We start from the raw sequence: 22,331 nt of genomic DNA on the forward strand, positions 1-22,331 counted from the left end.
TCAAAGAAAAATCAGACCTGCCAGTGGCTGGGCAACTGCAGCCAGAAATGCTAAGTGGCATGATGAGACCTAGATAGCATTTGTTGATAAGATACTTTTCTCTTCTGAAGATGTACCTTGTACGCTCATAACAATATCCAGGTATATTGCCAAAATCCTCAACTGGCCTTGGACTTTAAAGAAAAGTGATTAGGTTGTTAATGCTATAACTGGTTGTAGTGACCTCTTCATAATGTCCATGTTTTGAAGCAGAAATTTTCAGAAGTGCATTCTCTTCACCCACACTCGTGTGCATGAGCTTTACAATTCCTATACAATTTAGAGAAGAAAAAATAAAGTATTTTTTCTAAAAATGAAAAAAGAAAAGCCCCAATGCTTGACTTATCTGATTAACTTTATTTTTTTCAAAAAATAACAATAGTTTCTCAACAATAGGCTAAGAAATTATTTGCTTTGGAAAGACTTAGTCAAGGTTAAAAACAAACATATAATGCTTTTCTTTCTGTACAAAATATCCTACATTTCCAGCTTCAGCTTCAGCCCTGGTGCTGCGGTGTAATGAAATGTGCCATCCCATTCCAGGCCTTCTGTATCCTTAAATTCTCCTTTTCCCTCCAGCCTGAAACAGGTCAAAACCAGTGTATTAGATGAAGATGGCATTCACTGCACTGTTGTTGCACGGTGTCTTTAGGGTTCAAAACAAACTCAGCAGACTGAAATTGTGGTGATTTCCAAGTCTTTATTCATTGCCAGCAATGGGCTTCTCTCGGTGGTTCAAAATGGGGAACACAGAGAGCTGTGGTCTCTCAGTGTCCCAGAGAAAAAGCAACATTCCCTTCTGGGTGTGACCATTTATACCTGTAGGTTCTTTGTCTCGAGAAAACTCCAATCATATTTGTTAGAGCCCATGATGCCGGATATGGGGATTTTCATTGGCTATTGCCATATCTGGAGCATACATTAAATATCTCAGGTTACTGTATTCGCCATTTTGGAGAACTCCTCCCCTTTCTGTAATGTCAATACTATTTCAAATTATTACTAATCTTGTAATAATTCATTTATTTTAATCCGTGTTTATACTTATTTTATTCAGAAAATTATCCTCTGTCTTATTCTGGATTCAGATATTTTATATCTATTTTCTACAAGAAGTTATAAAAGATTTCTGATTTCTATAAAATCTCAGTTCTTCTCTGATATAAGTTGCATTTTCAAGAGAAATCTCTAGCTGGAGGCCTTCCTCTCCTACATTCCTGAGGCTTCCTTATCGGATTCTGCCAACTTTGAAATATAGTCTTCACTAGTTTCATATCTGTTCTGTCAACTCTGAGTTTGAACCGACTCCCTGTTAATGAGTCTGTGCCTACCAAGATTAATTATTCTTTATTATTAGAAATATTCTTAAATTCACTATCTATTCTGGTGCCTAGGAAAGTCTGGGCATTTTAGTTAGTTGTCAGGTTTGAAATATTCCTGCTTAGATAAGAATTCCACATTCCACATTAGCTGTACTGCCTTTATTTTTCAAGCTTCACTTTAAGGCAGACCCAAGTCTTTTCTTATTATTGATTAAAGAATGCATGCAAACATATTGCATTGTGCTTTTGGTGCTATACTTATTTCTCAATTAGAAGTTTTAATTGAAATATCTAGATCTGTTAATGAAGTTTCAGAGCTGCTGGCTTTTGTTAATCTAAGACATTAGGGAACATGGGCTCCTATGGTTAGAAGCTTTTGCTCTCCAGTTCCTGAAGCTGTGCAGCTTCTGTGTTGTTTGGTTAAAAGAAACTTTATTTTAAGCCCTGAATGAATACAATTTAGAAATCCAAATTGCTTCTCTCTTGCCTGTGAGGGCTGTCAGCTCCCAGGTAATGACTTTATGACCTGAGGCATTAAGTTTTATTGGTTCAGTAGCAGAATCTATAATTGACGGTCTAGCTACTTTTCTGCTTGCCTCAGTCTATAGAATGTCCTGTTTAAGCACTGCTAAGCCTTTCTTTAAATCCACATATTTGTTCTTCTATTCTCTTTGTTCAGGAGCAATTTTGGTAAACTAATCTGTTACTGTTACTTAGAAAGCTTAAAACCAAAAATCTTATTTTCTGCTTTTATGCAGTCTGGTATGCAGAGGGGCCATTGATACCAGCAGCGAGTAGTTTGAACTCCGATACCATAACTCTTGTCTAGAGGGTTCCTTTGAAGCCCGTAATCTAATCAGGTGTCAAATTGTTTTATGACTGGGGAATCTCTTGCAACATTCCATTTTAGTACTCCTGCTTGCTATCCCTAGCTCTGATTCTAAGGGTCACACAAAGTTTATTCTGATTTTCCCTTTTGCATTTCCGTCTAAGGTTTCTGGGTAAAATGGATCTAAACTCTTCTTGGCAACTGTGCTTGTGAACATGCTAACATCCCTCTAACATAACATAACAACATTTGGCTCATACATACATTCTGATATCCCAAATGCTCTCTCTCATGAGTCTTCTTTGTGAGATGTATTTGCATCTAAAATATTTTGGTTCAGCATAATGGCTACATACAACTTGTAACTTCCAGGGCCTTCCCTCACTGTGACTGATGATGTACATGTACCATTGTCATAAACAAAGGGGGGTTGGGGACTTAGGGTTCTTGGTTTTTGAACCTTAAAACCCTCAAGGCCCCTTGTTCGGTAGTACTGCCACCACCCTGTATGTGCCAGTGCCTCAGTCCAGGGACACTGAGACCCTCTAGGCTTAATGCTATTCCTTGCAGGCACTGAGCTCTTTTTCCAACTAAAGTCTCAGACCTCAACAAGTATTTGGAAGCTTGCTGAATGGCTAGGCAGGATTCTGAACCTTTGTTCCCAACAGACAATGAAACAACTTAGTAAAAGTTGTTTTAGTTTATTAAGTACATAAGGTTACACACTGTATTCTATTAATAGAATTAATTTACTCTATTAATTATTTATTAAGTACATAAGGTTACACACTCTATTCTATTAATAGAATATCTCTATTAATACCCATATCTCACCTGGGTCAGTTACTCTTGTAGATATCTTAGCTCCAGGGCTACCTATGGGGCCAGGTGCCCATGATGGACAATGGAGCTGCCATGTGTGCAGATCGTCACACCCAACTCTCTGTCCAAGAGGGAACTTACAACACCCCTTGGGTACTCATTATTATACCTCTTATGCTAATAGTACTGAGGTGACTTCATAATTATTAGACTATCCAATCAGAACCCTTGATGAACAGAACCTTCTCGAAGTTGGCCTTGTTGCTAGCCCCTCATAGTTCTTACCCCTCCCAACTGAAGATCCACAGCTGCACTGAATCACCCTTGCTAAGGCAACTCTCTGTCTGCCAATTGGTGCTAGCGCTCCAATTGGTCTTAATTCTTGTTATCTGTCCTTCCTGGCCATCAAAGCAGAGACAACACATTCCTTCCTCTTTGTTTATTTATCCACATTCCTGCAGCTGGGAACTGCTAGCAACTTCTCAGTTACACTTTCTTAGTTTGGTTCAGGCTTCTCATGCCAACTTAGGCCTAACATGGACTTATTCATGACAACCATCAAGTTGTCAGCTGTTTTGTGCTGGAAGCACTGAATCAGGCAGTGAAACAGATAATCCCACAGAAAAGAAATGGTTGGAAATGTTATATCTACTGTTGCTAGTTTTGTGCAGCACAAGCTATTTCACTATCCTGATCCTTTTAATTAGTTGGTATTATTTGTTACATTTATATCCTGCCTTTCTGTCATCATGGAACTCAAGGTAACACACTTAGGCCTTGCAGGATGTCTTTGATCCAGACATTGACCTAGCTAAGTACAGCTAGGTTGCTGTTTCATATAAATTCAGATTATAACTTTGGGACCAAGGGCAGCAATCAAGCATGGGAAGACGTTCATGTCTAGCATAACAGGTATCAATCTGCAAACACTTCATGATCCCTGGAGCATGACAATGTCAGGAAGCATTCTGGGATATAACATTGGAGGAAGACCACACTAGCCCATCGCATCAGTTAAAGTAGCCTGAGGTTCTCATACAAAGCCAGATGATAAAGATGAACACACTATACTCTTTGCAGTTATTTCCCTTTCAACTTACTTGTTTTCACTGAACTGTCCAGTGTACTTTGCTCCATTGGGAAATATGTAGGTTCCTATTCCATGCAACATGTTGTTCTTGAACTCACCTTCATAAACCGCACCTGAAGGATGTTCTAACCTTCCAAAACCATTCATCTAACAGGAAGAAACAACAGATTTAACATCCATTCCTAAAATAGTGACTCCTTCTTGTCATTTCCCTGAGTTTAGTGTATTTAAGGCTTCATTGAAAGTAAGTCCTGTTGAACACTGTGGGTTTGGCTTCCAGGTAAATACAGATAGGTTAGGGGTTCCAAAAATAGCCCAATTCTATGCAGAGCTAGGCACACCAAAGCCTATTTGTAACACTCCTGCACACTTTTGTTTTTCACCCAGTATTTCCAGTCATTGGTCAACACATGATTTGATGATTGTCAGCAGGCAAACCTAAGGACTGATAGAAAAATAGATCCAGATATCATGAATGTAAAGATGGAAACAGAAGTTAGGGTAAAGAATGTACAGTAAGAAGGACTTCCCTATGAAAAAACTTGAGATGATGGCACCACCAAAAGAGACAGTGGTTGAGGGTCAGAAGGAAAATACAGTAAACTTCACATATAGGCTGATGGGTTCTGAGCTGTCTGTGACAGATCAGGAGAGAGATCTTGGGGTGGTGGTCAGGTCGATGAAAGTGTCCACCCAATGTGCGGCGGAAGTAAAGAAGGCCAATTCTATGCTTGGGATCATTAGGAAAGGTATTGAGAACAAAACGGCTAATATTATAATGCCTTTGTACAAATCTATGGTAAGGCCACACCTGGGGTATTATGTCCAGTTCTGGTCGCCACATCTCAAAAAAGACATAGTGGAAATGGAAAAGGTGCAAAAGAGAGCAACTAAGATGATTACGGGGCTGGGGCACCTTCCTTACGAGGAAAGGCTACGGCGTTTGGGCCTCTTCAGCCTAGAAAAGAGATGCCTGAGGGGGGACATGATTGAGACATACAAAATTATGCAGGGGATGGACAGAGTGGATAGGGAGATGCTCTCACACTCTCACACTACACCAGAACCAGGGGACATCCACTAAAATTGAGTGTTGGGAGAGTTAGGACAGACAAGAGAAAATATTTCTTTACTCAGCGTGTGGTTGGTCTGTGGAACTCCTTGCCACAGGATGTGGTGATGGCATCTGGCCTGGACGCCTTTAAAATGGGATTGGACATGTTTCTAGAGGAAAAATCCATTACGGGGTACAAGCCATGAGGTGTATGCGCAACCTCCTGATTTTTAGAAATGGGCTATGTCAGAAGGCCAGATGCAATGGAGGGCACCAGGATGAGGTCTCTTGTGTGTCTCTGAGGATGAGGTCTCTGGTGTGCTCCCTGGGGCATTTGGTGGGCCGCTGTGAGATACAGGAAGCTGGACTAGATGGGCCTATGGCCTGATCCAGCAGGGCTGTTCTTATGTTAGTATCATCTGTGAAGTCAAAGAAGGAAGATAAAGGTAGAATGGTAGAATGATACTGGAAGCCATAAGCAAATCATAAAGAATAATACACAGAAATGCTGACACTTGGTCAGAAAATGGCTACTGCCATATGTAGGAGCAGTTTCAGGAAAACGGAATGGGCAAATATCAGACACAGAGAGAGAAATAATCTCTGCCTCATCTTTTTCATATTTTCTGCTATCACTTGGCCTTCCATATCACATTCTTATTTTGCACTTACTAGTCCTTGTCCTCTCCTATTATATTTGCTACAAACATTGCTGAATCAAGGCATGAGGGGTAAAGACCGGAGGTGACACCCGAAAACATATTCATTGGCAAGATCTTTATAAATAACAAGACACAGAATGCAATCCTATGCATGTCTACTCAGAAGTAAGTGCCACTATAGACAATGAGGTATACTCCCAAGTAAGCATGGACAGGATTGCAGCCATAGTAAATCAAGGCCACCTTGTTTTCAAGGTCAGGTTTACATAATGGTGCTACACAGTGTTTATTTTTTTTTTCCACCGAAGTAAAAGCAGGGGAATTGGACAAGATCAGCCTTGTAGGAATTAAGTTGCCAGAGAAAAACAGAGCACCATGAAAGAGTTCAGTACTGTCCTTCTGCAGGTCAGGGTGTGGTCTCAGTAGTTCATAAGTACCTGGATAACCATTAGATGTTGTTACTTTGGAATGAACAGTTACATCTGCAAACACTTGTAGTTAACATAAGTGATATATTTTTCCTTCAACTTACACGTAAGAATGTAATCTGAAATATTTGCCCTCATTTTGTTGACTCTACTTTTTGAATGGCTATGAGATAAGAAGCTGAAATTAATCTGGGGGTTTTTCAGAAATCTACAGGTAGGAAAATACCTTATCATTCTTCCAATTTCCTTTGTAAACAATTCCATCAGGTGTGGTATGAATTCCATAGCCATTCCTCTCAAGAGCTCCATCATGTGTTCTTGTACAATCACCATCTGATTAAGCAAAAGAAAATGTATATGGGGAAAACCCAATGAAATCAATATTAAACTAATAGTTTGATTTTCATCACTGTTTACTCGGGAAGTTAAATCCATTATAATAATTCAGAATTTGGGGATACAGGCCTGGCCTTTTTATCTGTGATTCAAGACCCGCAGATTCAACTCACTGTGGGTACGGAACCCGCAGTAGACAGCTGGACCTGAGCGCCTGGATGCAACTGGAGGTGTTCTCCAGTTGTGTCCGGGAGGCTTTCTGAGGACTGCAGAGGCTGTGCATGGCCTTTGTGTGGCCCAGGCCTCAGAAAGGCCTCCAGAGGAGCCAGAAAGGCACTTCCTTTTTTGACTAAATCCAGAAGTGCCTTTCTGAACTTCTTTCTACAGCCTCTGCAGACCTCAGAACATTTCCGAATGTAACCAGAGAACATCTCTAGTTATGTCAAGAGGTCCTATGGACTGGACCAACTGGATTTGCAAATTCGCAAGTTTCAGTATCCACGGGGGTCTGGGAACGAAACCCCCGTCAACACCGAGGTACAACTGTACTATCATTTCAAACACAATATGTTCATAAGTGTTGTTTTTTCTTCTGGTCCTGCAACAATTTCACAATTCCCAGACCAGAATCACAGGCTCTCTCAGAATTTATGATGCTACTGTATTGTTTTCAGTGCAGCTCTCAGCAATTATAACAAAAGCAAGAATATAATATTTCGTAATGTCACACAAGCAATTTCATACAATAAGGGAGCACAAGGAATTTGCACAGGTTCTATTAGCTGAATATCCCATTCCAAGTCAGCCTCACTCCCTCTTCAAAATTCCTCTTCAAAAAGGGCCAAATGACTTGAGAAGAAATCTTGGACAATAAGGGCCTAATCCTATCAAATTTTCCAGGGCCTGTGCTGCTGTGCCTATGGGGTATGCACTCTTCTCTGTGTTGGGGAAGCAGTCTTGGAAGCCTCCTCAAGGTATGGGAACATTTGTTCCCTTACCGCAGGGCTGCATTGCAGCTGCCCCAGCGCTGAAAATCTGGATAGGACTGGGCCCTAAATCTGAAGCTTCCCTGGTATCTGCAACATCTCCTCCTCTCCAATAGTACAGAGGTACAAATGGGGAACTCATTCTAGCAAAAGGAAGCTGGTCTTGTTTCTTTTTACACCACAGTATCAATGCAGAAGCTCCAAAATCTCCTTTAGCAACTTAGGGCTCAATCCTACCCAACTTTCCAGCGCTGATGCAGCCATACCAACAGGCTGCATGCTGCATCATATGGTGAAGAGGCAGTCCCAGAGGCCTCCTTAAGGGAATGCTGAATGGCGGCTGCATTCAACTTTCCACCGCAGATGCAACCGCTCGGTGTTACCAACTTGCCTGGTGACACCGAGCACTTTGCTTTCTCTCTATACCATGTAAGATTAGAAATTATTTATTTATTTATTTGTTTATTTATTAGATTTTTTACATGGCTCTGCCTTATGAGCTGAGAGTGGCTTACGGAAGCTTGTCTAAATAGTTCTTCATGCAGCTAACTCAATGTGTGTTCACTTAGAAGTTCCAATGTGTTCAGTAAAATTGACTCTCAGAGTGTTATGGGATTGCAGCCCAGTAGAGAAATCCTATGTATGTTTACTCAGAAAAAAGCTCCACTGTGTTCTGTGAGTCTTACTCCCATTTAGTGGTGTGGCAGGAACTACTGAAATGCAGGGACTTGTAATGACACCCTCCTGAGCCATTTCCAACCAAGACAATACAACAACAAAAAACCAACTTTAATTGTTTCTTTCTTCTAGCACTCATTCCGACTTTGGCACTCATTGTACTTCATGCTAAGATCTAGCTCTTTCCATCCCAAATGCTTGGAGTGGGTTGAATAGTTCAAAACAAGTATAAAAATTGAAAAATGGAATTAAAAAATATCTCAGATAAATAGAAAAGGTATATTGGGCTGATATCCTAGAATACTTTCCTGGAAGTAAGCTCCACTGAACACAAAGGGACGTACTTCTGAGTAAACATGCTTAGGACGGTATTGTCAAAGATTAACCAAGAACTTTTACTCACCAGAAGTGATGTCATGACTAGAAGTTACATCATCAAGCAGGACAATTTTTCACAATCCTAGGCTGCAATCTTACCCACACTTACCCAGGAGTAAGTCCCATTGACTATCATAGTTAAAAGAATATAAATAGTAGCTTATTAAAATTACAGGTCTGTAACATTTCCCCAAATGCAGTCACATACGATGGTAGCATCAAGTCTAATATATTAAAAATAAAGTATTGAAATGAATGGGTATCCACCTGAAATTGGCTCGTGACCCATCTAGTGGGTCCCGACCCACAGTTTGAGAAACACTGGCCTAGACATTAAAATATGCCCAAATCTCCTCAGTTTTCCTCCTGCTAGGCCTGATGCTTCTTTTTAGCTAAGGACCTCTTTAAAAAATTTCAACAGGCACACTTGAGCACTCTTTCAGATGACATCATCGCTCCTGCTGGACCTGGAACCCTGCTCCCCCTCCAATACTATCCATGCTCCCATCTACGTGCCTATAGGATTGCCTCCTTAATCACATTCATTTAGGCTGCAACCCTATGCACACTTGCCTATAGTGGGAATTCTGAGTAAACACATATAAGATTGCACTGTTAATGTGCTGGAAAACAGTTTCATACTGCATTTATATAATTTTGCAAATAGGTTATCAATACATATTTTCCCAATAAAACAATCTACAATTTGACAATATTACCCTAGCAGTTATGATACTTGACAAATTAACAGCAATTTGCGAAGGTGTGATGACAAGGTCTGTTTTTAGAAACGCCAATAAACTGGAGAAAAAACAAATTTAAAACCATATGTGCATATTCAAAACTTTTACTTTGAGCATAATTTTCCTTTTAAACATGCAAAGGGGCAACGAAATGTGGAGTGGGAATTATCATTTCCGCATTCTGTTTATTAATCTTTTTATTTTCATCTAAAAAAATAAGGTTACCAAAACTTTTACAGCAAGTTATTTAAAATTAATCAATATAAACATAATATCTGAAAATATGTTACCATACTTATCTTGATTGGGAAATATAAATGATATTTTATAAACTTCAGGGTCTGTTGAGAGAAAATACAAATTTCATTGGTCTTTAAAAGCAGTATTAATTTAACAACTCAAACCATTAAATATAAAACAAAAAATTTACTGTATGATTCTATATATTTTACTCAGAAATCAGTCCCATGCAGCTTTGGGAGCAATCTTATGTACACCCCACAGTGAGTAAGACCTACTCAATGCTGTGAGACTTCCTTCTAAAGCAGTGTTTCTCAAGGTTTGTCCTCCACCATACCACTTCACATGGTCCACCTATTCAAAGTACCACTGGAAATAATTGGTGATGACATCATCACCAGTTACTTCTGGGTTGGAAGGCCAGATGCGCACAACAAACACTAGTAAGAGGCTCAGGGCAGACGGGAGGGCTTTTCTGAGCGTGGAAAAGCAGGTTTGAAGCTCTGCCCACAGAGCTAAGCCTCCTGCCACTGTTTGTTGTGTCACATTCCTTGTCTAGCTGCTGGGCAGCTGGTGTCACAGTTCTGTCAGAAGAACAGGTCTGAAGTTTAAAAGAACAGGTCTGCCAGCTCAATCCTATCCACACTTTCCTGGGAGTAAGCCCCATTGACTGTAATGGGACTTACTTCTGAGTAGACAAGCATAGGATTGGGCTGTGTAACATTTCTCCAAATGCAGTAGCATATCATGGTAGCATCAAGTCTAATATATTAAAAATAAAATATTGAAATGAATGGGGGCCCACCTGAAATGGGTTTGCGACTCACCTAGTGGGTCCTGACCCACAGTTTGAGAAACACCGCATACAGCATCAGTTAGGGCCATGATATATGAATATTAAATATACGGATGCTTTAAAACAGGGGTCTCCAAACCCCTGCCCAGGGGCCAGATGCGGCCTGTGGAATGCCTCTATCCGGCCCGCGGCCAGCCTCTGATCCCTTAAGAGCCTCTGGCCCAGTTGACCAAACACAACCAGAGTTGTGCTTGTGGGGTGGGGGAATGGGGGTCCATTTTAGTGTGTGTGTTTTATTTCTTGGGCTGTGTTGGTGCTTGGAGAAATCCTGACATTTGAGCCCATTCATTCATTCATTTCAGTCATTTATCTAAGTTCCATTTCTAATGTAATTATTTAAATTTTATATTTCATTTTTTTTTCCAGCCCTCAACACCATGCCAGGTATTTGATGCGGCCCTTCAGCTGAAAAGTTTAGAGACCCCTGCTTTAAAAGGCTAGATCCTGCCCCTGCCCCCCTCAAAAAGCTGTGAGGCTTCTGGGGGTTCACAGGTATTTTGGGGGGGGAACAAATATCTCCCTACACTTAAGAGTAAGAAGCATGTACTAAAATGGGAAGTGAGCATGAAAACTGACCGCTGCAAGTTGCACTGTTGATGTCTGCAGCCCTCCTCATCCTGAGAGCAGAACCCCTCCTGCACTGGAGGGGAGGGAGAAGGGGAAACTGAGGCACACGCAGCAGTGTGTGCCAGGGAGGGGCTGCAGCAGCGCAGGAGGCCTGGGACGGCTCAGCACTTCCGAGGGGAGGGCCGTCAAGTCCAGTTGGAAACAGTCACAGCCACCTGCTCACAAAGGTCCCCGCAGCCGCCGGCCGAGCAGGGATGCTCACCAGACACAGGGGTTGCCCGAAGGACGCTAGAACGATGTTGCTGCGGTTGCTATGGAGACGAGGCTCTCTTCGGGGAGCGGAAGCAGGAGGCCTTCTTCCTTCCACTTCCGGGTGGCAGGAGGCTGCCTGAGTGCGTGGTGTACCAGGAAGCCGGGTTGGCAGGTGAGCGGAGCTGGGAGCGGGTTGGTAGCTCAAGCTGTCCTGCCTCGGGGGGTGCGAGGTGGTGCTTCTGAAGGAAGGCAGCTCTGAGGGAAGCCTGTGTGGGTGGGACTGAGGGGGTGTTTTAGGGGAGGTGGGGGCGACCAGAGCTCATGGGAGAGGCCACAGCCCAGTGGGGAAGGGGCACATGCAGGAAGCCCCATATGCAACCCCTGGCCTTTCCCAGGTAAGTCATTTCTGCCCAACATTGCATATACACAACAGGGACCAAGTGTGTGCCGCTGGGACATGTGGGTGGGGAGGCAGGTGAGGCAGAGCCTCTCCACCGGAGTCCTTCGAAAAGCGCCACCGCCTTGGAGGCACCCAAGCACCCACAACCCACGTGCAACGCTTGGGTGCCTCCCACAGCGGCAGCGCTTTTTGAAGGACTCCGGTGGGGAGGCTCTGCCTCACCTGCCTCCGCACCCGCCGCATGTCCCAGGGGTACACCTGTGGGCTGGGCAGAAATGGGTTCAAAGTAGGATCTCAGAGTAGTAGAAAAGGACCTGAGGCAGAGGAGGACTTTTGCCAGCCGAATGAACCAATGATCCAACTCGGTATGAGACACCTTTGTATGTTCTGAGGTGGTCTGCAGCGGAGGCATCAGGCTACTGTGGTTAGAGCTGGGGTCCCCGGGCTTTGGCCACATCTAGCCTGAGAATATATTTTAACCTGCTGCCTCCTTAGTCCAGTGGCATTAGAATGTCATGCAACACACACACACACACACACACACACACACACACACACACACACACACACCATTTGTTTCTGTTCTCCCCTCACTCTCCTGCTGGGCTGATTCTCTCTCCTTGAGAGCCCTGCTGGGAGAGGGAGAGGCTGCAAGCAGCACCCCCAAGCCACAGATTCTTTTCTTGTTGTGACACTTCTTATATACAAAGTGTATATATTCTGTAATTGACCCACACTGGCTCACTGTAAGAGCAAGACCAAGTGATGTGGCCCTGGCAGCTGAAAGTTGGGGGAACCCTGGGTTTGAATGTGTGTGCTAAGAAATACTTGTGGTACCTCTAAAGAGTGATTAATTTAATGTAGCATTCCCTTTCATAGGCATGGGTTATATAACAATAAAAGTAATAATATTATAACAGCGAATGTTATAGCTATTATTAATGTTCTTGTCTGTCCCCTTGTAATTTAAAGCACTATTCATGTCTTAGAAATTTTTACAATCTGGTAAGTTTCACCAATATTATTGTCTATTATATATTGGAGCTGGAGCTGTGATGGCTGAGAGAGAGAATAGCTAGTCTTAAGTCATCCAGTGATTTCATGACTGAATTGAGGTTTAAACCACAGATTTCCAGTTCATATGCTATTCAACCTATGTGAGTATTCCAGCTCCCCTTTCTTCATGCACTTGAAGACGTGGGCTCATGTCACAATACAGAAATTGAAATGTCACAGGCCTTTTTTTGTTATGGCAGACTGTCACAACCATCACCCTTGGGGTCAGGGAAAGATTAGAGGGGATTCCCAAAAGCAGGCAGGATGTAACCCACATCCTCTTCCACCAACCTAATCCACCAAACCCCCAAGGATAATGTGATCTGCTTATACTACCATAAGCACCCAGGTTCTTTTAAAATACATTTCCTTGGTCAATAAATACAGTGGTACCTCGCATAATGAATGCCCCGCGCAGCGAAAAACTCGCAGAACGAAAGTGTTTTGTGAAGTTTGGTAACTCGCACAACAAATTTTTATGACCTATGCTTCGCAAAACTAATTTTTTTTTGTTTTGCTTTGGTTTGTCTTAAGGGGGGGATCTTCATGTCAGTTTATGATCCCTTTCACCCTAGTAAGGGGAGGATCTTCATGTCAGTTTATGATCCCTTTCACCCTAGTAAGGGGAGGCTCTTCATGTCAGTTTATGATCACTTTCACCCTAGTAAGGGGAGGATCTTCATGTCAGTTTATGATCCCTTTCACCCTAGTAAGGGGAGGATCTTCATGTCAGTTTATGTAAGTAAGTCCCATTGTGCTTGCTCCCAGGAAAGTGTGCACAGGATTACAGCCTTCAAACTCCCCACTCAGCATCCCCCCCATTGCTCATTCACCCTCTCACTGCCCCATTTCCTTCACGTTTCCCCCCATGATCACGGCAAAAGCAAGCAATTGAGTGCAGCTGCTCTGTCCTCCCCAGCTTAGAGCACAATCCTGTGCGTGTCTCCTCAGAAGTAAGTCCCATTGTGCTTGCTCCCAGGAAAGTGTGCACAGGATTACAGCCTTCAAGCTCCCCACTCAGCATCCCCCCCCTTTTTGAAATCCTCTGTACAGTATGTATGCCTTTAAAGAGCACTTAATAAACACTTTGTAAACCAAATTTGACTTTGTTTTGACTTTTCTTGCCCATAGGAACACATTAATTAAATTTCAATGCATTCCTATGGGAAAACGCGCTTCGCAAAATGGAAAACTTGCATAACGAAAGGACTCGCAGAACGGATTAATTTCGTTATGCGAGGCACCACTGTACTGCACTTGATCTTCAATAGAAGGGTTTTATTATAAAACAGGTTAACTTTAAGGTAGCTGTAGTTGCTCCATAACATTACTACATGCATTTTACAATAACAGGTTAAAATAAGAAAGATTAGCTAACAACAGTTACCACCATTACAGGCAGGTCAGCCACATCATGCCTTCCAGCATACTCCAGCTTCCTTTCTCCTCCTGTTCCTGTGCGTTCTCCCTCTGAGAACCCACACCCAGGTTTTTATCCTCTAAATCAGGGGTCCCCAAACTTTTTGGCCAGAGGGGCGCATCAAATATCTGGCATGGTGTGGAGGGCTGGAAAAAAATTTAAATATAAAATTTAAATAAATAAATTAGAGCTGGAACTTAGATGAGTGGATAAATGAATGAATGGGCTCATTCATTCAACCTCACTGGCCCTCAGAACACCCTCCAGATACAATCAGAGCACAGTTCTGGTCATGTTCAGTTGAGTGGGCCAGAGGCTTTAAGGGGACAAGAGGTTGGCCACAGGCCAGAAAGAGGCTTGCTGTGGGCCACATCTGGCCTCTGGGCCAGGGGTTTGGAGACCCCTGCTCTAAATTATTAATGAACTACAGCTGGACAACCTCAGGTCCTGCCCAGCACCCAGCTTAAAACCTCTTAAAGGAAAAGGCACTTGCCCCACCCTGTGACCCAGACTGATACGACTACTGCTCTAGAATGTATCCCTAAGATTGAGGTGGAGTATTTGATGTTTTATTTTAGATTGTGAGTCTATAAAAAGGGTGTGAGGATATCCAGTAGATGAAATTTCATTAGTGTGTGTTTTGGGGCTGCGAGGGGGAAAGGATGTTGCTGGATCAGTGATGGCTCCAGCTTTTGGGGTGCTCCAGGGCAAAATCTCTGTGGGAAACCCCCAATGGTGTACTTTCCCTATGCTTTGGAAAGAGCCTTTGCATGCCAGCTTCCCCCTTCATGTTGTCCAGGAAATGGGCATCCAATGAGTATGCCTTCATACCATCACCCACAGCTGTTGCAAGGCTGGTGGCAAACTCTTACCTGCCCACTGCCTGGTTCCAAATTACTTTTCCTAGCTAGCTTAGTGGGAGGCAAGTGGGAGCAACAGACTACCCTTTTTCTTCTACTGGAGCTATTCAGTTCCCAGATGCCTTGGCCCTGGGCCCAGCAAATGGAAACTGTAAACTAGTACTGGAGGAAGAAGGTCTACTGCTGCTTTGCTTCCCCACAATAGTCCAGTATAAATTTATATATATCCTGACTTACCAGGCAATGGTAGGGAACATTTACAACAGTCTATGATTTAGGGCACAATCCTAACCCTTTATGTCAGTGCTTTCCAGCACTGGCATAGCGGTGCCAATAGATTGTGTGCTGCATCCTGCAGTTGGGTGTCACTCACAGAGGCCTCCTCAAAGTAAAGGAATGTTTGTTCCCTTACCTTAGAGCTGCATTGCCCTTATGTCAGTGCTGGAAAGCACTGACATAAGGGCTTAGGATTGCGCCCTTAGTCACTGTCTCAGGTGTAGGCCAGGCATGTTTGTGGACCCTTGTGTGGATGTGGGTCTTCAGCGCAGGTCCCACCCTGGAGCCACCCCTGGAAGTGATTGATGTCTTGTGCCAGTGCTATATATTTATTGTTGGCTTTACTGTATGTTTATAAGGCAATGGTGAAACTAGTGCTGTACTTTTGTGCTGATACTATGTTTTCTGATTTTTTTTCTTTTTAGTGAAAGAAAATGAGCTCAGGGAAGAGAAGAGGAAGACCAAACAGAGGTGGAGGAAAAGGAAGGGGAGGACGAGGTGGTGGTAGATCTTCTGGCAAACATGAAGCTACTTTTAGCAAAAAAGGCTATGACAAAATTTGGGATGATGATGGTGATGATGACTTTTGTGTTTCCGTTGGAGCAAGAGATGTGTCCAGGTCAGCAACATGCATGTCCTATAATCTTATGTTTGGGGAATTTAGGCCTTGTTTCCAAGGTCCTTGGAAGCCTGAGGTTTTAGAAAACAAGATTTTTTTTAATAAATCAAAATAACTTGACTAAATGCTCAGCCATGGCAGCCTTCCTTGCTTATTAGAGACCTCTTCAGTAAGACAGTACTCTCTGGAACTTGTTGACAGCAAACAGTAGGGCTTATGTAACAGCACCATAACTTAATGGTAGAGCTGTTGTATGCTAAAAGTCCTAGATTCAGTCTCTTGTACCCCCAGGTAGAGCTGGGAAAGACCCTGCTCTGAAACCCTAGAAAGCCCCTACTAGTCAGCAAAGATTATGCTGAGCTGGGTGGACTAGTGGCCTCCCTCAGTATAAGACATGTATTCATATGTGATTTTTCTCTACTGTGTCTTGAGTGCTGCTTTCTCTTGTAGTTTGATGTTTTATGCAAACTTGGCCATCTTGCTGATTACCCCAACTCCCAGATCATTTATGAACAAATTAAAAAGCACTAGTCCCAAGATAGATCTTTGTGGAAACCCACTTCTTTTTTCCCTTCAATGTGAAGATTGCTTATTTATTCCTACTTTCTACCTCTTGTTGTTTAATAAGTTACCAGTCCATAAAAGGATCTGTCCTCTTATTCCATTGACTCAGTGTGTCTGTTTAGAAATTCCCTAGTGACAGAAGATGAATCTTGCCAAACTGACCTTGTGAACTTTCCTGATTTTTTTTAACTGTTTAATGAAGAAAATGCTGAGTGAAATTATCAATTGGTGTGACCCACCATGTCAGGTCTTATGATGTTCAGTATTGTTTTTGTTAATTTTGTTTTCGGGCTTGAACTACAGGCTACACACTTGAATTCAGGGGCTTACTTCTGAGTAGACATGCCTAGGATTGCACTGTTGTTTTCTGTATATATAGATATTTGTCCATTGTTACATGAATAGATTGTAAAGTAAAATGTTGCTCTTTTTTGGTTTTTGTTTTAATATCCAGCTGTGTTAGCAGAGATGTACAGACCAGACATGCATCCAAAGCCAAGATGCCTCTGCAGACTCTCCACATGACTTCAGAGAATCAGAAGAGAGTGAAAGAACTTCTCCGTGATCTCCAAGGGCAAGAGCTGGCTGCAGGTTCAGAGTACGTTTTTTAAGCATAAATCATTTCTTCATTAATCAGATATTGCTATATGCTACAGAACTAGGGTGCTGAACATGGAAACCCTTTAATTATCTTTGTTACTTCATAGGCACTTCGGTGAATGTAGGGAAATGATTTTAAGTTCAGCAGCTATGGGTTCTTGATAGAATATGTTGCCTATCTGCAACTTACAATATGTTGCCTATCGCAACTTACCATTGCGATACAAGGACATCTGCAAGAGGGATCTGAAGGCGTTAGGGATGGACCTCAACAAGTGGGAAACCCTGGCCTCTGAGCGGCCTGCTTGGAGGCAGGCTGTGCAGCATGGCCTTTCCCAGTTTGAAGAGACACTTTGCCAACAGTCTGAGGCTAAGAGGCAAAGAAGGAAGGCCCATAGCCAGGGAGACAGACCAGGGACAGACTGCACTTGCTCCCGGTGTGGAAGGGATTGTCACTCCCGGATTGGCCTTTTCAGCCACACTAGACGCTGTGCCAGAACCACCTTTCAGAGCGCGATACCATAGTCTTTCGAGACTGAAGGTTGCCAATACAATACTGCAACTTAATAATAATGCAGATTTTATGGTGCTTTTTGGTGTTAAAATCAGCTCCTACCCCTATATGTGAATGAGACAGGCACATGTTTAAACAACTGTGGCTGCTGCTGTTGCATTCAGTCTTGTCTTAAGAAAACTAGGTGCAGAGATTAGGTTTTAACACGCTGAAGAGTTGAGCTGTATCACAGAGCAGAGAATAAAATGAATGTCTCAGAATTTGACCTCTGCTTTATCCATAGAACTATTGCTCTTAAACATTTAATTTTTTTATTTTAAAATATTAAATACAAAATAGATAATAAAATATTGCAAAAACAAAAAAAAATCTTTCAATTTATTTCTATTTCCGTTTTGCTTTTCCTACAGATAGCAACCAGACAGATGACTGTAACTTATGTTTATGGTGTAGGCAAATGAGATCCTTGTTTTATTTTTCAGGATGCCTGTATCAGGCGAAGATGATTGCAATGAACCAGACTACTTGGGTGATGGACAATGCTGCTCTGGTAGTCAAGCAGTTCCTAAGATTACCACAAGTGCTTTATCTCAGCCACCTGTGAACCATGTTTTAGAGACTGAAGTGTCTTCATTTGCTGTGCACAAACTTTCCAGGTAACTATTATTTTCTCATAAATCAGAAAATAGTAGTCAGGAAGGGGTTTAGGACTTCAGCACTGGTAAGCTTCCAAGCTGCAATAACAAACGAATGTGCAACACTCTCTTTAGCTTGGAATCCAGTGACATGAGCAGCCCGTGAATCTGAAAGAAAATGTCTAGCCCTCACAGTTGCTAGGAAATAACAGTCGTCGCCCCCACACACTTCTAACTGACCATTACAACAGGTGATATGAGTGATTCAGACTCAAGTCATGAAAATGCGTGATTTTGTGTGACTTGTTGACTCTTGAGTTGCCCTTGTGAAAGACTCTGAAAAACACTCGAGTCAGGGCCCCCCTGACTCAGCACTTTCCCCGTGCATGCAGACTTTGGGTGTGCTTGTTTTCACAGTGTGAAAAGCCTCATGGGGTCAGCTTTCTGACTGGGTGAGCAGCAGGGAGGTTCCAGCCAGGAGGCAGGAAAAGGTTAATGTTGTCTCTTGCAATGAATGGGGAAGGTGGGACTGTATTCTTTTCCCATCTCTGATAGGAAGGAACCAATGATCATTGAACAAAGGATGGGCATTCTAATATTTTCATTGGCTGAGGGAGAGCAGGGGGAAGGGCCAAGGGGGTTCTTGCCTTACGATTGGCTTGAGAAGCCCAGGGAGGGGGAGGAGGAAGGGAAAGAGGGAGGGTGTTCATAGTGATCACTCTTTGCACCACATGGCTGGTGAGGAATGGGAAGTCTCATTGAATGAGACTGCAGTGGGAGGCTGCAATGGGACTACTTCTGAGTAGAGTAGATCGGATCGTCCTGGTAACCCTCCAGCTGCTGCATGTGACTCTCTTGCAGCTTCTGTCCCTGCTGTCTTGCAGTTCCTCCCACCCCCTCCCACCCTCTTTACGGATGGGATGGGGCAGCAGAGAAGTAGTTAAAGAGGACTCTGATACACGTACCCTAGCAGCAGCCCCGTTTTTTCCACGGCTGGCTTTTTAAAGGGGGAGGGGGAGAACTTGAGTCCACTAGAGTCACTAAAGGGTGACTCAGAGGTTTGGAAAGTGCCCCATTATGACTCTTTTTCTAGTTGAGTCACAGGGGGAGGAAACTTGGCAGTTTGACTCAAGTTAAGCCCTGCTGGACTTTCCCAACTCTGGTGATTTGAATGCAGGGGTGGGACAGTGCTGACAGAGGGGTTCCTCATTTAGCTCAACTATAAGGTATTGCATATAGTCCTCGGGCCTCTTTTCTCTGCTTTTACAAGACTTATATTCTTTCCAGTTACTTTTGCAGTTCCAACTCCCTTCCTCAAACGTGAATGACAAAATTCAGTGTTCTGAAATAGCCCCTTCTCAAAGAGAGGAGCTGTGCAAGTTGTATAAGGCATGCTAGGAAAGCAAATTTATGTAATTATTGTGCCCAAATGGTATATTTTATTCCAGTTGCAGAAACCACGAAGTATGCAACTCTAGTTTCCTGTCACAAGAACAACTTATATAGATGTTTACGGTGTAGTTGTTTGCTCTTGTGCAAATCTTTTGGCCTGTATGTTTACAGTGTGGATTTTTCCCCTTTCTCCTTCTGGTAGGTATGGCTTTGACACCGAGCGTTGTCAAGCAGAGCTGAAATCCTGTAATGGCAACATTGGAGTGTCACTGGAGCACTTGCTGTTGCAGTGCTTCTCGGAAAAATTTGGTGAAAGGATGCAACCCATGGAAACGGCTGCTCAGGCAAGTTCTGAAGACTGTTTGGAACAAAGACAAGAAGAGGCTTTTGCGCTCTGCTCCATCTGTGGAGACAAATTTGTGGAGAGGATTCAAAACAGAGTTTGGACTATTACGTTAGACTTGGCATACGTAACAGATGCCCTCAACAAGCCAAAACAAGGGAATGGTGGAAGCAGTAATGAGCTGAAGCCAGCCCTGGAAGTCTGTAAACATTATCTCCGGGGAGATTGCAGATTTGGAGCAAGATGCAAATTCAGGCATGAAACCCCATGCAAGCAAAAAGCACTTCCAAGCGTTAGAGAAGATGCTCATCTCAAACTTGATACTCCTGTATATGAACTTGAAGTAAGATTTCCTGAGGATAACAAATACCCCTACCAGCCACCCCTTGTGGCTCTGTACTCTACTAATGAGAAACTGCCACTGGCTTGTCGGTTGCACATTGCGGAATACCTTTTTGAAAAGGCCTTGATAGCTTCAGAGTCTAATGAACCTGTTATTTATGCTTTAATAACCTGTTTAGACAATGAAACCGAAGTTATGAAATTGCTCAGTAAGACTTCCCATAGGTACAGTACTCCGCCTTTGTCTCTGATGACATCATTGCCAAGAACTTCAGCAGATGCTGGCAAGGAAGTGCTTCCTAATAGCTCATGTGTTGCATATCCAGTTTCAGAAGGTACGTACAATGAGAGGTGCAGTTCATATGTTACAGAGACCATGTATGCAGTTTGCATGTATATATGCACACCATTGCATAAAATGGTTAAAATAATTTTTAAAAAATTTCCTTGATGTAAGAACACTGCCACACTGTAACAGGAACCAGTGCAAGAGCTCCAGGCATGCATTATAGCACATGCAGGGCTCTGAATCAGTGCGAAAAGGTATCGCGCTGCTGCAGGTAAGGGTTTTTAAACCTAACTTACCTGCTGCCAGGGTCTGGGGAGTGTGGGGAGCCTTGTGGAGCCCTCTGTAGGGTTCCCTGCTTGTAGAAAATGGAAGTAATGATCGCGACCCACTTCCTGGTTGCGATCATGAAACTTGAAGTGGTTCGCAATTGTTACTTTCACTTTCTATAAGCCACGGGGAGCCCTGCAGATGGCTCTGCAGTGCTCCCCAGATCTTGTCAGCAGGTTTGTTAGGTTTTTAGAAAGCCTCCCTTCCCCATAGCTGCACCATGCTGGGGATCACATCACTGCTTTCTCCCCTGCCCCTTAAAGGGAAAGGAGCAGTGGTTCTCAGGCTAGTAGGTTGTGACCCACCAGTTTGAGGACCACTGTGTTAGTGAATCAAAAGGAAGTTGCTTGGACAGCTGAAGTGCACAATCTCTACTGTATTAATAGACTGCTCTTGCAGGAAGAGAGGTATTGATGTAGATCACCTTGCAGTGGAGGCCACATGGGTGTTGGTCCTGCTGCTAGAACTGGCATCACTATGATGTTTTCCACCCCACAGCAATATTGGTTGGTATGATTCCCTATATGAATCCTTAGCATCAAATGGTGAGTTTCCTTTTCCCCTCTCCATGTCAGTTATAGCTGCTGGCAGGGCAGAACTCCATGTTTGAACTCTGGATTCATGAGCAGAGATCTACCAAACAGTATTACAGTGGTGGACTCAGCATTGGGGTGCCAATTCACATTTCAAGAATAATATCCAGATACTCTGCTATAAAGCTTTCTTTCAGAACCATAGGTGAGTAGCAAAGCATATGCTTTGTATACAGAAGATCTCAGGTTCAATCCCTGGTATCTCCACCTACAACTGGGAAAGATTCTTGCCTGAAACTCTGGAGAGCCACTGTTAGTCTTCATAGACCAGGGGTGACCAACCTGCAACATGCGTACCACTAGTGGCACACGGACACTTCTTAAGTGGAACACACAAAGTTGCCTGTCATGGCCATGCCCAGTGGACACTGGGCTCCATAGTCACGAGTGCACAGTGGTTCTGTTGAGGTAAGACCCAGAAAGGGAGTGACAAGGCCCAGGGTAGAATTTACCCTGGGTAAGATACCTAGGGTATCTTAGAGATCGCCTACTTCCGTACAATCCGGCTCGTCCTCTTAGGTCATCAAAGAAGGCCTTTTTACAAGTGCCGCCGCCTAAGGAGGTACGTGGGGCAGTGGCAAGAAATAGGGCCTTCTCAGTAGTGGCATCAATGTTATGGAACTCCCTTCCCCTTGACTTGAGAATGGCTCCCTCTCTTGAGACTTTTCGGAGAGGCCCGAAGACCCTTTTGTTTAAACAAGCCTTCTGAGTTCATGGCCTTTTTAATATCTTTTCTATATCTTTTAGTATTTTTACAGGCCTGATTCCTCTATGATTTGCTGCATTTTGCTCTTTTTATCTGATTTTTTTATCTGACTA

The 22,331-nt window shown here is 43.1% G+C and overlaps 2 protein-coding genes across 2 annotated transcripts in view; one reads left to right on the top strand and one right to left on the bottom strand.

Moving 5' to 3' along the window:
• Positions 1-444: 444 nt before the first annotated feature.
• MORN2 (MORN repeat containing 2) lies at positions 445-11,410 on the bottom strand. Its single transcript, XM_066625360.1, has 5 exons — positions 11,040-11,410; positions 9,658-9,708; positions 6,473-6,579; positions 4,113-4,249; positions 445-619 (listed from the first exon to the last, which is right to left on the bottom strand). Exons 1-5 carry the CDS (start codon positions 11,077-11,079, stop codon positions 517-519), a joined length of 438 nt encoding a protein of 145 aa, XP_066481457.1. The 5' UTR covers positions 11,080-11,410; the 3' UTR covers positions 445-516.
• The window catches only part of DHX57 (DExH-box helicase 57), a 36,934-nt gene continuing 26,009 nt past the window's right edge, over positions 11,407-22,331 (top strand). The window contains exons 1-5 of the mRNA XM_066625328.1: positions 11,407-11,454; positions 15,720-15,913; positions 16,932-17,075; positions 18,074-18,247; positions 19,821-20,638. Of these exons, the coding sequence (XP_066481425.1) occupies positions 15,729-15,913; positions 16,932-17,075; positions 18,074-18,247; positions 19,821-20,638 (1,321 nt within the window). The 5' untranslated portion in view covers positions 11,407-11,454; positions 15,720-15,728. The remainder of the gene's footprint in view (positions 11,455-15,719; positions 15,914-16,931; positions 17,076-18,073; positions 18,248-19,820; positions 20,639-22,331) is intronic.

The sequence above is a fragment of the Tiliqua scincoides genome, chromosome 1 (genome assembly GCF_035046505.1).
Source record: "Tiliqua scincoides isolate rTilSci1 chromosome 1, rTilSci1.hap2, whole genome shotgun sequence".
In the NCBI taxonomy this organism is placed as follows: Eukaryota; Metazoa; Chordata; class Lepidosauria; order Squamata; family Scincidae; genus Tiliqua; species Tiliqua scincoides.

Excerpts from the sequence above, each read along its gene's own strand:
- MORN2 (XM_066625360.1), bottom strand. The coding sequence starts at position 11,079 with ATGAGGAGGGCTGCAGACATCAACAGTGCAACTTGCAGCG. Across the intron at positions 6,580-9,657 it reads TCCCAATCAAGATAAGTATG|ATGGTGATTGTACAAGAACA; the intron begins GTAACATATTTT and ends TTGCTTAATCAG. Across the intron at positions 620-4,112 it reads GGACAGTTCAGTGAAAACAA|GCTGGAGGGAAAAGGAGAAT; the intron begins GTAAGTTGAAAG and ends GACCTGTTTCAG.